The 16,925-nt window shown below is 38.5% G+C and overlaps 1 protein-coding gene and 1 long non-coding RNA gene across 12 annotated transcripts in view; both read left to right on the top strand.

The window, feature by feature from the left end:
- The first annotated feature begins 1,040 nt into the window (after positions 1–1,040).
- On the top strand, positions 1,041–4,232 carry LOC128635218 (uncharacterized). The gene is made up of 2 exons (XR_008398151.1): positions 1,041–1,250; positions 1,864–4,232. It is a non-coding gene; the product is annotated as an uncharacterized LOC128635218 (long non-coding RNA).
- Positions 4,233–6,339: 2,107 nt separating this feature from the next.
- The window catches only part of swt1 (SWT1 RNA endoribonuclease homolog), a 31,177-nt gene continuing 20,591 nt past the window's right edge, over positions 6,340–16,925 (top strand). For 6 of the 11 annotated variants that reach the window (XR_008398142.1, XM_053686976.1, XM_053686981.1 and 3 more), the window contains exons 1-10: positions 7,301–7,381; positions 8,169–8,206; positions 9,189–9,281; positions 9,365–9,426; positions 9,763–10,687; positions 10,878–10,934; positions 11,017–11,146; positions 12,117–12,215; positions 15,152–15,340; positions 15,447–15,540. Coding sequence is in view for 10 of the 11 variants with exons in the window: in XM_053686976.1 (XP_053542951.1) it covers positions 9,198–9,281; positions 9,365–9,426; positions 9,763–10,687; positions 10,878–10,934; positions 11,017–11,146; positions 12,117–12,215; positions 15,152–15,340; positions 15,447–15,540 (1,640 nt within the window). In the remaining variant the exon portion in view is untranslated. Of the gene's footprint in view, positions 6,608–7,278; positions 7,386–7,413; positions 7,439–8,168; positions 8,207–9,188; positions 9,282–9,364; positions 9,427–9,762; positions 10,688–10,877; positions 10,935–11,016; positions 11,147–12,116; positions 12,216–15,151; positions 15,341–15,446; positions 15,541–16,925 lie in introns of those variants that run through there. The other 5 variants (XM_017494811.3, XM_017494869.3, XM_017494829.3 and 2 more) reach the window with 5 other exon arrangements.

Raw genomic sequence — 16,925 nt, 5'->3', positions numbered from 1 at the left:
GACTGTGAGCATGCTTTACTCCAGTGTCATGTGCCATATTACTAACAGTGATAAAAACAATGGTTTTAATAAATTTTGTGTTTTCAGTAGGAAGAAGAGAAACTTCAACACACTCAAGGAAAACAGACACAACACCTCCATCAGAACAACCTCAGAGTAAAACAACAAACTCTCCACCTCCATCATCCTCAACAACACTGGAACAAGATAAACAGCAAACACATAGAAGCCTCCCTCTGGGTGCCAAAACTTTTCATCAGCAATGAAAAAACACGTCTATATTATTACATTAATATTTTTGGATGTTTTTTATTACACAGTTTTCTGCATTCGTGTGGTTTTGCTGCTGCTGACACTCATTTATTTGTTGGGGATGCAGAAGCACAACACACACACACACACACACACACACACACACACACACACACACACACACACACAGCATAGTTTTTTAACTGTTACCTGATGCAATTTCACTTTCAGATTAAATCTCACTATTTTGGCTTCGTGATTCAGAATATGAAATCAGATTTGGAGATTAAATGAAGAATTTGTGATCAGACTCACACATTTACATGAACATGGGTTTACATGAACTTAACCACATCATTGAATTCATGCTGAAAGAAAACTAAATGTTTTGCCGATACATTTTGTTGAAATTTTCCCTTGGGGATCAGATCAAAGCAAAGGCAGTCAAGTTTTGTCTTTTCAGTAAGAAGAAGAGAAACTTCAACACACTCGAGGAAAACAGACGCAACACCTTCATCAGAACTGCCTCAGAGTACAACAACAAACTCTCCACCTGCATCATCCTCAACAACACTGGAACAAGATAAACAGCAAAGACACAGCAGCCTCCCTCTAGGTGCCAAAACTTTTCATCAGCAATGAAAAAATGCATCTATATTGTTACATTTATTAATATTTTGTTGTTTTTTATTACACAGTTTTCGGCATTGTGGCAGTTGTACTGTTGGTGATACCCAGTGTAGTGACATTTATTTGTTGGAGACGCAAAGGTACAAAACAAACACACACACACACACACAAAACAGATTCTGATATTGATGAGCTGAAACCTGTAGAAGCAGCAGCACTTCTGTAAGTGTCTCTGGATAAGGAAAATGAAATTGTGTCGTTTCCACTAGAGGTGTGATTTCTGAGGTCTTTTCTCTATAGGAGGAAGATGTGGAGAGAACGTGATCACTGAAGGACGTCCGGACTGTAAGAGAAAGCGGAAGGATCAGGTTAGTGTACATGCAGGCCTGAGCTCAGTTGCGTTTTTATTATTATGTGGAATTTTTAAGTCTTTGATCCAGAAGATAAATGACAAAAGGAAATATAAAATTTCAACAGATTCTCATCGTCCATCAGAGTCCTACTGTATTCTAAATTTAATCTCCATTTAATTCTGCATGGCTTCTACAGTAACAGTTATAGCAGATTTGTTTCTACCTTTAGAGATTTAGTTGTATTTGTGATACACTGCAGGTAACACACATGAACCACACATGCTTTCACTGAACAGTGAGCTATAGGAAAATATCTTCTGCTGCTTCTGTCAGAACTATATGGGCAGTAGTAGCTCAATGGTTGAGTCATTGGACCTCTCCTTGGAAGGTTGTGAGTTTAAATCCCAGTTCTGCCGCTGGACCATGAGCAAGGCCCTTAACCTTCAACTGCTCAGATGTATAAATACAAGATGTGTTTCTGGAGTCAACAGTAAAAGTATTAGAAATTGGTGTGTGAGTGTGTGTGTGTGTGTGTGTGTGTGAGTGTGTGTGAGTGTGTGTGTGTGTGTGTGTGTGTGTGTGTGTGTGTGTGTTATATGTATAATTTTCTGGTTCTGTCTTTCCACAGACTGAACCTGATGTTATTTACTCTACTGTAACCCACATGAAAACAGCCGGAGCAGCACGGGTCCAGATCAACGCTGGAGACAACACTGAATATGCCAGCATTCTAACAATCTAATCCACAGTAAATATCTACAATAATACTGAATACATACAATATATTAAATACACACCATGGTAAGCACAGGATTCACAATATTGGCTTTGTTTATTTTACTGTGACTTTTTTTTTTTTATTTGACCATTAATAGCAGATTTGTGTGCTGATGGATAATCCTGCAAATTATATTTTGAGTGCCTGTGTCATTTAATATCATTTATTATTTTGTATCATTTGTTTTTTTTTTTATTTACATTAATGTCATTTGGTAGACGCCTTCATCCAGAGCGACTTACATTTATCTAATTTAAACAGCTGATCAATTGAGGGTTAAGGTCCTTGGCCAAGAGCCCAACAGTAGTAGCTCGGCAGTGCTGGGGTTTGAACTCCTAACCTTCTGATCAGTAACCCAGAGACTTTAACCACTGAGACACCTCTTATATTTCTAGAAGGATTTTGTCATCACCCTGTTTTGTGTAAATTGTTGTTAAAACAGTCCTTATAACATGTTAAAGGGTGCATGATAATGTGCTTGTTGAGTGTTGAGTATCACACAGTATTCTCTGTGCAAGGTACATCTTTCGTTAACTTTGAGAAAGAGGAAGTAGCCATTTTCCCATCAATCCCCACTGCCCTGCCCTGGTCTTACAGCAGAAACAGCCTCTTACAGCCTCTGACATGCTGAGTGTCTCACAGTGGCTCTGAAGTACCATGAGAACGCTAGTTATGAATGCAATTGTGGTTTAATGAACTGCTAATACCTTTCAGAGGCACGTGTATGACCTTGCAGCAAAGTCATAAAGTGACATGATTGTAATTTAGCATCCTGCAGATTCTCATAAAGAGAGGTCTTAAAGGACTCTAGCACATGTGAGGGGGGAATTGCTGTTACACCTGCTGTCAGTCCTTAATAATGTCTGCCACTTGTCAGAGTGGCAGTGAACCAGCCTCATGGTGATGAATTGTGCAGCTTGTTCCACTGTGAGACCAAGTGCTGGAAATAGGCATCGCGCATAAACCACTGACATGAACCGCTGACATGAATCCTGTGGTTGCATGGCATAGATTACATCTGACACCCTTAGCATTCAGTGTTTTAGTATGTGAAAATCTCACTTTGCCTGGAACATAGGATCCTCTTTCCATAAAGAGAAGAAGAGAAAGAAACATATGGACTATGGCTTATATACAGCATGGTGCAGCTATAGGGTTAATTAATTTATTTATTAATTCATCTTCAGTAACTGATTTATCCTGGTCAGCGTCATCATGGACCCGGACTCTATCTCAGCAACGCTGGGCACAAGGTGGGAGAATTCAGATGGGACGCCAGTCCATCTCAGAGCACCATTCACACACATTCACACCTGGGGCAATCAAACATAGTAAAGCTGCATGTTTTTGGACAGTGGGAGGAAACCGCACACACAACCACAAGGAGGACATGCAAACATATGCACAGACATTAACATGGTTTCATTTTCACCTTTTAAGGATTTGTAAGGATCTTGTTGACTGCACAGTCATATCTACACACTTTTATTTTCTGTTCATGTCATATTCTAAGTCGTCCAGGCATCTCACCAGGTCTAAACATTTAAGGTATAAATGTTTTTAGGTTTTCTTTACATTAAGTTTCTCACTCTTCTTGGTTTTGCTTGTGCACACACTTCTTAAATAATATAATATTCTTAATATTCCCATAATTTGAAAATACTTTAGAAATTTTACTTGAAACATTTGTAAAATTCCTGTAGCTTGTTTGTAGCTTATACATTTTCATACTATTTGCAGTGATAAAAATAAATAAAAAATGACAGTGGAGCATGATATTTGAAATTTTTATTGTAGCACAATCACATCCCTAATATTTTCACATAAATAATGTTGTGGATAAAAAAATGTCATAAAATAAACATAAGGGAGACCTAGCATCCAGCAAAAGGGAGAAGAAGAAAAAACGGGCACCTAGACACATAGAAGCGGGATTAGGCGGACATTGACGGATTGGAATTACACTTTAAAGATCTTTAAGAGCAGTAGTAGTCAAAAAAAGCCAAAAAGAGGTATACGAGCTGAGCTGAGGAGTGCTAATACACACACACACACACACACACACACACACACACACACACACACACGCTCGTACAGTCAAGGGCGGGCAAGTAGACACAACATACACACACACTCTCTCTTTCTCATACACACACATGAATAACTTTAATAATATCTTATAGTAATAGAGAAACTCTATAAAAAAAACAGAATAGTGGGATATGCAGGACAGTAGAACTGTAATGATATTAAGAAGTTGGAAGTACAGTAAACCGCTTTTCAAGTAGTATAAATATATATAAAATAAGAAATATAGTGCAAATATGAAAATAAATTACAAACTAGAAATACAGGAAAATGTAAACCTACTCATGACTCAAATGGTGAGGGTTCTTGGCTCGCAAGGAAGGCCTTAATTTTAAGAGAAAACCATGAGGAGCCATTTATAAGGGTAGCTGAGTCAAGCTGACCCCGCGAGACCAAGGTCTCTCTAAATTGTTTTGTCTCTCTCCACTTCCGAACCTAATGTATAAATACTGGAGCTTGAGCTCCAGGTGTCGGATCACTTCTGAGAATTCTCATCGGTGTGGATCTCGTGTGGTGGAATGGAACAATAAAGCTGGACCCTTGCTTCTTCTCACTCACGGCTGGTGTATTTTTTCTATCTCAGAGGTAGATGTGAGTATTGGCTTCTAAGTTGAATTTTAAATGTTTTTGGGTAATAGGCTAAATTTGAGCCAACATTTGAAGCACAGAATTTTATCAAAATCATAACGGATTAAAATTATGAAACCAACAGACTCGAATTTCTCGCTGTGCTCTGAGTTTACAATGCTCCAAAGCTTCAGCTCAATCAGGAAGAAGCCTCCAGAAATTTTTTTTTTTTTTGTTAGTTCAGAATTTTGTGAAATCTTATTTATACATGGGAAATGTTTTATTGAAATGTAACTTCTTTAAAGATGTAACTAATAAGCAATTATTTAAAACTCATTTGTTAGAAGAGGAGGACCTTATGAAAGAAATTTTCTGCTTCCTCTAAATAAAGGATCAAAATTGCTCTTATAACAATCTAGGCTGGATAACATTGTTATGAGAAAACCTCGGAGAGAAAACTATGTTTTGATTCAATCAAACTTTTTATCCCTCAGATAGATTTACAATTTAGAGATAATTGTGAAGCAGATTTTACCCTTAAAGAATTGAACTAAGCAGTTAACTGCCTTTGATCAATTGATACATCTCTTGGGCTTGAAATACAATCTGCCAACTTTTACAGATATTTCTGGAGCTCCTTATGAGCTGTTTTCGGTTAAGCAAGTGAGAACTTTATTCTTCACACTTCTTAAGCCAGGAAAAGACTTAAACTCATTAGAAAATAATCACCCTATAACTCTGTTAAACACAGACTCTGAAATGTAGACTCATATCTATGCTTCTCGTCTAAAGAAAAAGGTCTGACACGGGTAATTAGTGAGACCCATTCCGGATTCATGAGACAAAGATCAACACATAATAATATCCGTTTAGTACAAGATCTTCCTGATGATAGTGGTGACGTTGTAGACGATGGGTTTGTTATGTTTCTTAACTTTCATAACCCTCCTGATACAACAGAGCATCAGTTTATGGTTACAGCACTTAGGCTTTATTGGTTCAGGTAGAAGTTTTGCGAGATTATTGAAACTTTATATTATAATACAAATGGTTCCATTTCTTTATTACAAGGATCCTCACATCTTTTGAACTCAATAGATGTATTAAACAATGCTGCCCAGTATAGTTAAAGCCATTCCACTAGTAATTTTAATAATGGTGAAAAATATTCAATTCTATTTTTCACACAAGTTGAAATATATTAAGTCTTGGTTTACATCTTTCAAAAAATTATTATTTATTTACTTAGAATCATTCAAAATAATGAAAAAGAAAAACTGCAACAAAAAAGTTACATCCTTGTTTCATGAATTATTATTATTATTATTATTATTATTATTATTATTATTATTATTATTATTATTATTTTTATTATTATTATTTAGAAGACCCCTATGGTTAAGGGAAGGAAAAAGGTCTTCTTCCTCTTCTTTCTTGGTGCTATGGTGCCTGGTTCGTGGACTTTACACTCTCTGTTGTGAGGATGTTTTGCAATGTTGTTTGAAAATGTTTCATCTTCATTAATTAAAAATAATAAATAGATAAATATAATAAAATAAAATAAATTAAAATTGTGAATTCCTGACTGTATGGAGTGATGCAGGGATGACGTCATTTTGTAACGTCAAAACCCGGAAACGAGTTAGCAATTTAGTACTTCCGGTTCCATCGTCCCGAAGTCAATTTTTTTTTTTTTTATGGGATTTTTGTTAAAAGCCTGAAGTGGTGAACACAAGCTCAAAATATTTTCACGTTTTATTCTACCACATAAAATACAACAGTAATACCCTACTCGTGATTTTTTTTTTTTTTTTAGCTTTTAGCTTTTTTTTTAGCTGTATTTGGAAAAGGTGAATGCTAAATGGGACTACAGACGTTGTCGGGGGCATTAAACGTCATCACGCCGAATAGGAAAAGCTTTGCAGATAAACTGGTTCAGGTTTGTTGTGCACAATTCCAAAAAAAATGTGTGGATGAAGATTCACCCACAGAGTACATCTGTATTATGGAAAATGTTTTTAAATCAAGTTTGGAAAAGTTGTCGGAAGCTTGGTGATGGTGACGTTGAGGTCGCGCGACTGCGGTGTAGTTCGTTTATATCATACGGTTAGCATTGTACTTCTGGAGATTGTATTTAGGCTACAAACTTCCTAAAAGTTGTGTTCATTTGTGAAAGTTATTTTGATGGACAAAACGTGCTAGTATTGTTCACTGTTGTTGATCACAGAGCTTATTTTTTGCGATAATCCAAAAGCCTATGGGAAAATCCTATTAGGTTTTTGTCGAGAGAACCAGTGTGATGCTAACTTCCGCATTCCAGTACAAACAACATAATTCCTGCGCCACTCTGTGAACTCAACCGATAACAACCTGCTCGCTAAATAAATAAATAAATAAATAATGCATCCAATCACAATCCTGTGTGTTTCGTCATCCAGAGCAAAACTAGCCAATCTAAAGCCTCCATGCCTCATACGTGATATCAGAGTTACCCAATCACAATCTTGAATACGAGAGCGGTTATTTACCCATATTCTCTACCCATATTCCGATGAATCCCGCCTCCAGCGCTGTGATTGGTTAACACCGACCCATTTTTGCGCTCTGATTGGCTGTTAGGGTTACAGGCTAATCCTGAATACGAGTGGAATAAAAATAACAACACGTCTGAATTTGAAGCAGCGAGATACTCGGTCCAGTCTGTCAAACTCCGGCAAGTGACATTTTCTCTGTTTAATATCCCAGTGACACAAGAGCTTAAAGTTTAAAGGTTTGGTGAAATTATGAGCTCTGTTTGAAGAATTAATGTTAGTTAGACATGAAGGCAAAAAAATGAAGGCACCGAGTTAGCAACACAGTTAAAATGAGTTAGTAGGGAGTAAGAGGTTAGTAAGGAAGCAAACTAGTGACCTTAGTATTAGTCTAATCTAACTTTCATTCATTCTTAACCCAGATCAAACCTTATAATGATAGAAAGCTGATAAACATGTAGTCCATTCAGGTTTATTCATTCATCCAGAGGACTTTAATCCAATACAGAAAAAAACAGCCTAGCAAACTTATAATATTACTTTATAACCTCTATTATTTACCCAACATCTTATTGCTATCAAAAGCTTCCTATTGAAGCTACACATTTTATTTTTTAGGTACGTATAATCACTTTTGTACGTATACCATCCTGAATCTTTATACTGTTTTGCTGTACACAGTTTGTTAGCCACCTTCTTGTCCATCAGTAGAAAGGAACCACTGGTGATCAGAGATGACGGACCACTCACAGCACAGCTGTCACACTCTGTGCACTTACTTACCACTTTATTATTTATGATACCTACCTTGTTTGTACACCTGCGTGTACAGTTAGAGAGAGTAGTTTGTGTTGCTGTGGGGTATGTATGGTGGTGTATGGGGTAGCATTGCCTCCAGGGTCGCTGGTTCGATCCTGAGCTCAGGTTACTGTCTGTGTGGAGTGACGCAGGTTCTTTCCATGTCCGCAGGTTCTCCGGTTTTCCTTCCACCTACTAATAACCTGCAGGTAGGTGGATTATGCTTAACTACCCCTAAGTGTGTGTGTGCTCATGTTGCTCTGCGATGGACTGGTGTTCCACCCTGCACCAAGTGTTCTCAGGATCGTCTCCGGATCCACCACAACCCTGATCAGGATAAAGCAGTTTCTAGAGATGATTGAATGAATCTTTGTATATTTTACACCGTATATCTACATACATCGATTAGCCATAACATTAAAACCACCTGCCTAATACGGTGTAGGTCCTCCTTATGCAGGGAAAACAGCTCTGAGCCGTCGAGGCATGGACTCCACAAGACCTCTGAAGGTGTGCTGTGGTATCTGGCACCAAGACTTTAGCAGCAGATCCTTTAAGTCCTGTAAGTTGTGAGGTGGGGCCTCCATGGATCAGACATGTTTGTCTAGCACATCCCACAGATGTTCGATCGGATTGAGATCTGATGGATTTGGAGGCCGAGTCGGACCAGACGGGCTAGCCTTCGTTCCCCACATGCATCAACGAGCCTTGTGCGCCCATGACCCTGTCACCGGTTCACCAGTTGTCCTTCCTTGGAACACTTTTAGTAGGTACTAACAACTGCATACTGGAAACACCCCACAAGACCTGCTGTTTTGGAGATGCTCTGACCCAGTTGTCTAGACATAACAATGTGGCCCTTGTCAGAGTTGCTGAGGTCTTTACACTTGCCCTTTTTTCCTGCTTCCAACACATGAACTTCGAGAACCGATTGTTCACTTGCTGCCTAATAAATATATCCCACCCCTTCACAGGTGCCAAAGTAATGAGATAATCAATGTTATTCACTTCACCTGTCACTGGTTTTAATGTTATGGCTGATCGATGTATATATATATTGCATAATATATCTACAAGTATTACTATAGTATGGTACGATTGAACTATACTTTATACTTCTTCAGATAGTAAGGAAACATCTGAGTTTCAGTCATGTCCCTGTCGAATTCACATCATTGTATATCCTCACAGGCAGCAGCGATGCCCAGAAAAAAGACCAGAACAAAGAAGCATAAGAAAGAACGAAAGAAACACAGATCATCATCGTCCTCCAGCGAGGATCAGGTAAGGATGGGGAGGTTTTTAAAGCATTACATGTTTGAAATTGTTCGTTCCTGCGTGTTCTTCATTATTATATGTTGTTTTAGGGGAAAGAGGACAGAGAGAGACGCAGAAGCAGTCGCAGGGACAAAAACAAGCATGTGAGCAGGTGAGGTTAGGTATTTATCTTCATCTCAGCCTCAGAATCTCATAGCTGATGATGGTGTACTGTGCTGAAGCTTTGTATATATTATACCGGACACTTTAATAAGAACACCTGTACACCTACTCATTGCATACAATTATCAAGTCAGCAAGGATGTGCTGTTTTTGGAAAATAACTTTAGGGCAGTAATGGGATCACACCACCACCACAGTATTGAATAATTTTCTATAACAACATGACCACATAATTTTTTATTTATTACATATCTCCGGCATACAGTAGCAGAATCCAATTTACACGGTTTCATTTGACCCAGAAATGTCTTTCTTATTTCTACAGCGAAAGCATTGACTGTCCACGACCACGATCGAGGGAAATCCCTGCAAAAAGCGGGATTTACAAAAAATCGGATGGAGAAAGCATGAAGGAGAAATCGGAAGTAAACAAAGACTCTCGTGGCCATGAGTACAGGGCATTGCACAGCTCAGTGAAGCACTCTTCCTCATCACGTTACACATCTACCTCAACTAAGAGCTCCAGCAACCAAGTTCCTGAAGCCCCAACCAAAGAGCGGCCTGAGTGGAGGAAGAGCCAGAGTAAGAGGAGGTCTTCATCAGAGGAGCCTGGAAAGAGAGAAGAAAAGAGGAAGAAGCTCATGAAAAGAAGGGCATCAAAGGAGGATGATTACTCAAAGACCAAGCGAAGATCCAGCAAAGAACAGGCCGATGTTGGCAGGCGAGAGAGAAAGGAGTTAGTGGAGACGGGGTACAGCGAGTCAAATGAAGCGCGTATCTCGGAATGGAAACCCAGCAGTCAGGAGAAAATTCACCAAAACTCGTCTAAAGAGTCTAAAAGTCCAGCATCCGTGCTTACACACAACATCAGCCAGAAAACGCAGGGTAAGGGACACTCTGAGTCCATCTGTCCCCCTACCTCCCTTACCTCCCCTACCTCCGGAGAAGATCCGCCATTGTCTTCTCCTTCTCTTAAAGTCACTTTCAAGATCCCAAAGAAGTCTAATGTTGTGAAGGCGCAGACAAGCACTTCCATTTGGGAACATGTTAAAAAGTCTCCCGCCACCAAGAAATCTTCTCCTAAGATGATAGATTCTCCATCTGTGAAGGTCACCCCTGAACATACTCAACCAATTCCGGCAGAGGTTCCTTCTCCAGTTCCTTCCCGTTCTCCTCCTGTCCAGCGAGCACAGTCGTGTAGAACAAAAGAGACGAGTACCCCAAGCAGCAGTAATGGTTTACTAGAACGTGTAAGTCATGTCATTTTCTTCGTTCACGAAACAGAGTAAATTCTACTTCGTAGGTATCTCCAGTATTTAGGATTAAGTTTGGGATTCCATGATTAAAAACAAAAACTCGTTCTTAAAGAAAAAAAACAGTTATGTATATCACATTTTGTCAGTAATGAAGTTCATTAAGACTTCGGACTTTCTTTTTCAGGCTTGTTGTTACGACGCTTCTACTGAGTGCACAGAAACCAGTGATAATGATTATGAGGTAAGTTTAATGGAATTGTCCATCCCTTATAATGAAGACTGTGTGTGTTTTTGGGCGTCACGTTGTTCTGTTACGACCGTAGATGCAGATAGTTGAGGAGCTGCATCTGGCTCGCTCCAACAGACAACTGCACGTGAAGGTGGAGAAGAGTTACGGAGAGCTGACCAGCATGGACGTAGACCCGGCAGACGAGAGCGCCACCATTGCACTCAGTAATGTCACCACTGGGTAAATGGGCGTGCATGAAAACGTACAATAGGGTCGAGTTTGAAAATGAATGCAATGCATCGCAAATTCAGTTTACATACCCAAAAGTTTACATACTCCTTTTTGAATCTGCAAAATCTTAATACTTTTAACAAAATAAGATTGATCATAAAAATCTTTTTTTTAGTACAGTCTTTAATAAGCGTTTTCACATAACAGATGTTTACATATAGATAATAGCTGAATTTATAAAAATTACCCTGTTCAAAAGTTTACATACCCTTGATTATTAATACTTTGTGTTGTTACCTGGATGATCAACGACTGTTTTTATGTTTTGTGATGGTTGTTCACGAGTCCCTTGTTTGTCCTGAGCAGTTAAACTGCCCACTGTTCTTCAGAAAAATCCTCCAGGTCCTGCACATTCTTTGCTATTCCAGCATCTTCTGCATATTTGAGCCCTTTCCAACAGCGACTATATGATTTTAATATCCATCTTTTCACACTGAGGGACTCGTACACGACTATTACATATGGTGCAAGCGGGGGGGGGGGGGGGGGGGGGATTGAACAGGATGATTGGTGTAAATTGTTATTATTTTGTCTTCTGAGAATCATGTAAATATCTTCTTTAGCTTCTAAAGGGCAGTACTAAATGAAAAAATAAGATCTTTAAACAAAATAATAACAATTTACACAGATCATCTTGTTCAAAAGTTTAAATCCCCCTGGCTCTTAATGTATCGTGTTGCCATCTTGAGCATCAGTGAATGCTTGCACCTGATGATGTGGAGATGATGTGAAGGAAAATGTGAGTAAAAATTTGTGTGTATGAGTATGTTTGAGCATACCAAACTCTACTGGACTCTATTGTACTTGCATGCACAAACTATTAGGCAAAATCAAGATATGTCCATGTAGGCAAGCGCTTTGCTGTTTTATACGTGTGTGTATTTTTGTGTGTGACATCTCAAGGTCAGAAGCAGCAGCAGGACCTTCTCATTGTGCTCGACACCAATGTTCTCCTCAGCCACCTGGACTTTGTGAAGAGGATTAGATCCCATGGACTTGGAGGTAGGAGGACAGTGGTCACCAGGGCTCTACAGTGTGACCATTTCACTCGCATTTGCGACTGTAAAGTACTCTGTGTGACTGTGAATAAATATTTAGGCGCACCTGTGCGAGTGACCTGTTCGGAGTTGTATAATACAATCAGAATAAAAACTACAGGAAGTCCAAAATACATCTACACCGCGCAACAGTTACTTTCACACTGCTTTTCATCACCTCAGTCAGCCGAACAAGTGTGAAAATACTGCAGAGAAGCAGAGTAAATTAATAATAATGCTAACGCTACAAGGTGGGTTTTAATTCAAACTTCTTTATTAAATAATTCCTCACCAATCATAATCAAGAATAGCAAATGTTCAGTCTGTAAACATACAGTACACTGCCACTCTCCTTGACTCTTCACTAACTCTAATAGCGCCTTCACTTCATTTAAACTTATGGTTGCCAGATATCACTAGGAAAATCAACTCCAGTTTTAATTTAATCCCCCCCAAAACACAATATTATCAGCAGACATGGCAACACTGTACTGGGGGAACTCATCTAAAACTGATAAACAAACTAAAATGTGAAGACCGAAAATGTGCTTGGTTATAAATAAATCATTTAATATAAAAACCAGATATTATAAAAACTTCATAAAATATAAATAAAATGATAAGTGAAATAATGTTTAATTACTATGAGTTGAATTTAATATCAATTTGACATTAAGCTTAGTTCGTTATTTTCTTAGAAGGCTATTAGCCTTTTTGCTAATATGGATCATTTTTTGTGTTAGTCTACTTTTAATTAGGACTCTTTATTGTTTATGATATTTTAAAATAAATATTTATGCTGTTTATTTATCAAATAACCAACAGTTTTTCTCATTGCTATTATTTTAACTCAATTAACAGTGACCATGAGCAGAGAGCTTACATTTAACTGTTTATGACAGACCTCCTGAAAGTTTAAACAAAAAAAGATTGGTATCTGGATCGGTTTCAGTCGTAAAATTCCTGATCGGTGCATCCCTAATGAACACATTAAACTGAAGCGCTTTGCATCTGACAGGTAAATGAACTCACCCAATCACATCCTATATCAGATTATTCAGATATATACACAATATACACAGAGCGCTTCGAGAACTGACTCCAGCCCAGAACCATGACAGTGGAAAATGTCTAATAGTGTAGCTTTAAATATATTTAAGAGGAGCAGACTTCAAACACTGAACACTGAGGTTTATTGTATTTGTTTACAAGGTGGTACAGGTCAACGGTTGTTTTTTGCATACAATCTGTAAAATTAACTGAAAATGTTACTTTTAGTTTATCAGAAGGTAAATTAATGTGTCATGGTTCACACTATGTTCCTAAATTCTGTCATAATTGACAAGCGCAAGTTTTCTCATGCCTACTGGTGCGTTATATTGTGGCACATTAATGTGCCTAAAAAAACAAAATTTTTGCCTGTGGTCCTAAATTTTTGTAATTATGAGTACATGTGCTCCTAGCAACAAAAGCAATTGTTACCATAGAGCCCTGGTCACAAGCTCAAGTTTGAGAAATCGACCGATATTGATTTAAAAAAAAAAAAAAAAAAATTATAACCGATCCCGATTATTTGCATGTTTACGTGCCCGATAACCTATATCCAGAACCGATATTTATTTACTGTTTTACTTCTGTTTTTGACACAAAGATTTTTGACACCACCACTGAACTGAACAAACCATTTTATTTATAACAATTTTGTCAATTTCACCTCCTCCACAAATAAATAAAATGGTCTGAAAGTGTGCAAAAAATAAAGTGCACTGTTACTAAAGTGTCTTTTTTTTTTTTTTTTTTTTTTTTTTGAATAAAAGCTTCAGTGAGGTAAACAGATTACATGACTCTGTGAGTTCGTCTGTATTTCCTAAACTACATATCAAGCGTTTATGTAACATTAATGGCTGTTATGTTAAATAAAGTTTATCAATTAATTAAAGCAAATGTACTTTACCTGTGCATGTCGTCGTTGATTCGTCTCCCCTCAGATTTAGTGCTGCAATCACGGTCCTGCTCGCAATCTCAAAACGACCACAAGATGGGATCGCTCGATCTGATATTACAAAACCGATATCTGATTATGGTAAAACGCTTAAATATCGGTAAAACCGATTATCGGCCAATCTCTACTCACGTTTGTTAATTAAATATAAACAGGGCTCTGGTGTTCTCCTTAATTCTAAATACTATTCTAAAAAGATCTGAAATTGGAATTACAGATTGTACGACAGATCTTGTTTTTCTCAGGCATCCTAGTCGGCACACTTGTTGGACAAGTAACCAATAAAACTCACCATTATGAGGAAAATTCACTTTGCTTTTAAGCACGTGTATCAGAACTCTTTCAGTAGATGGAATTTGAACTGGAATGAAATGAAGCTCTTGGCCTATATCTGTGTGATTTGATGCATTCCGGTGATGCAACATGAATGAGCATTTGAACTGATTGCATCACTGCATGAATGAGCATAAATGTTCCTAATAAAGCAGTCAGTGAGTATGTCTGCGTTAGTACGTGCGTGGGTGGGTAGGTTGTCAACATCCTGTATAAACATGAGTGAAAGATGACATACTTGGAATTACTTCTCATATCTGCAAATGTAATATTTGACAAATACTAAAAAAAACTAGTTATCTACTTATTAATTAGAAAACTTGGTTCAGGGTGTTGTGTTTTTTTTTTTTGGTGAGCCTTACAATGCAGAAAACTGTTTTAGTGTTTAGTGTATTGTTATTTTGCATTTTGGATAGTTTTTCCCATTGCTCTAGTACTATAACACGACTACAGTTGATATTAAAGAGAAAAAATGTCAACGTGATCATTCAGATTTAAACAGTATTTGATTTGTGATAGCAAAGAGATTGGGTTTAACTGGTTAAGTAACTCTTTCTGTGCTGCAGCTCTGGGGTTCCCGACGCTGCTGGTTCCCTGGGTGGTTCTACAAGAGCTGGACTTGTTAAAAAGCGGGAAACTGTCAAAGAACGTAGAAAGCAAAGCCCGTCCAGCTGTGGACTACATCTACACCTCCCTGAAGAACCAGGAGCCACGTCTCTGGGGCCAGTCCATGCAGCAAGAGTGTCAAGCTGCCTGTGAGCTGCTGATTTTGTGTGTTTTGTGGGGTTTTTCATTTGTTCTTTGTATGAATGCATGCAGCAGCTCACCAGCTGATGGCACTGTTGGTTAACATTGTTTCAGGCAGGCTGATTGCGATGAATAATGACGATCTGGTGCTGCAGTGCTGTCTCCAGTACAAGACGTTGTATCCAGGGGGCACTATCATGCTGTGCACGTAAGCCGTACATTCAAGACTCAGAATTCTTCAGGCATCTTTAGGAGGACATCTTTGGGGTCACATCTGGAATTGTTTGCTAATCATGTGTTGAACAGAAGACCTTGTTTTTATCTTCTTATTTGCTCACGGTGGCCTGCTGGACACCTTTGGTTATTTGAATAGTGCTTTTAACAATAAACAATGTCACAATAGACAGTAATCTGTTATGAGCATTTACAGTTCTATTTCATTTCTACTGACCGCCAGAGGTAGTGCTTTCAGCACCTGGATGTCCATCACGTCTACGTGCAGGTCGAGTGTTTATATCAAGAAATTCACCTGTGAACTTGGTGACATATGCCTTTTGCCCCGGTAGTAAAGGCACGTTCACCCCGGAAACTACCTCGTTATCTTCCCACGTTGATAAGCAGGTTCAGGAGTGCAGGCACTGCTGGTAGTCTTGTAACCCGAAGTAGGGTTGGAGCTACGAACTTTCGTCCTCTAAAGACTGCGGTTAGCCTTTTTTGTGATTATTTCACTTCAGATAGTACGCTATCCAGCGAAAGGTAAGTGACTCTGCTATCAGCGCTGTTTAAGAGTGGGCACGCTCTAATTCGACAGGCGGCAGTTTACAGTTCATGATAAGTTTGGTGTTTCTCGCTTTAACGCTGATACAAGGCTAAATAATTGAAGTCGGGTTGTACGTATCGTGGAGTTATTTCCCACGGTTTTGGTTGTTTCATTTTTTGAAAGCGCGCTGTCGGTAAGCAACGCACGCCGGTTGGGCTTCATTGAATTGTTTTTCATCCCCGTGATTTATTCCGTGAATTGACTTAATAATTGATTTAATTATTGGCTATAGTGTGAGCGTGTTCGCTCTTAACTGCACCATATTACACCATAGAGCATAGTTACCATAGAGGGGTCATTCCCCAATATTGTTCTTGTTTAATTCTCATAATTGACTTGTTGTGGCTACACAACACCCTTGATTGGGGTTGATTGAAACGGGTGATTGTTTCCATCCCCGTGATTTATTCCATGAATTGACTTAATTATTGGCTATAGTGTGAGCGTGTCCGCTCTTAACTACACCATATTGCAGTTCCCAATATTTCTATTGTTTAATTCTCATAATTGACTCGTTGTGCTTGGATAGGCTACATAACACACCCTGAAGGCGTGTGATCAAAACGGGTGATTGTTTTTCATCCCCGTGATTTAGTTTGTGGATTTTATTAATTATTTGCAGAGATATGGCAAAGTGTATATATTTCTCTGTTCGTGCTCAATTACCACCTGACAAAGTGGTCACAAGCAGAAAACCACGTGGATAGTAATTATTGTTGGTACCCTTGTTTATGACATGTATTGATTGCCTGGCCCCTCTGGAACTAGAGGAT

This window comes from Ictalurus punctatus, chromosome 2 (genome assembly GCF_001660625.3).
Source record: "Ictalurus punctatus breed USDA103 chromosome 2, Coco_2.0, whole genome shotgun sequence".
NCBI classification, from domain to species: Eukaryota; Metazoa; Chordata; class Actinopteri; order Siluriformes; family Ictaluridae; genus Ictalurus; species Ictalurus punctatus.
The sequence above is the reverse complement of the archived record's forward strand: the minus strand, read 5'-3'. Positions and strand labels throughout refer to the sequence as shown.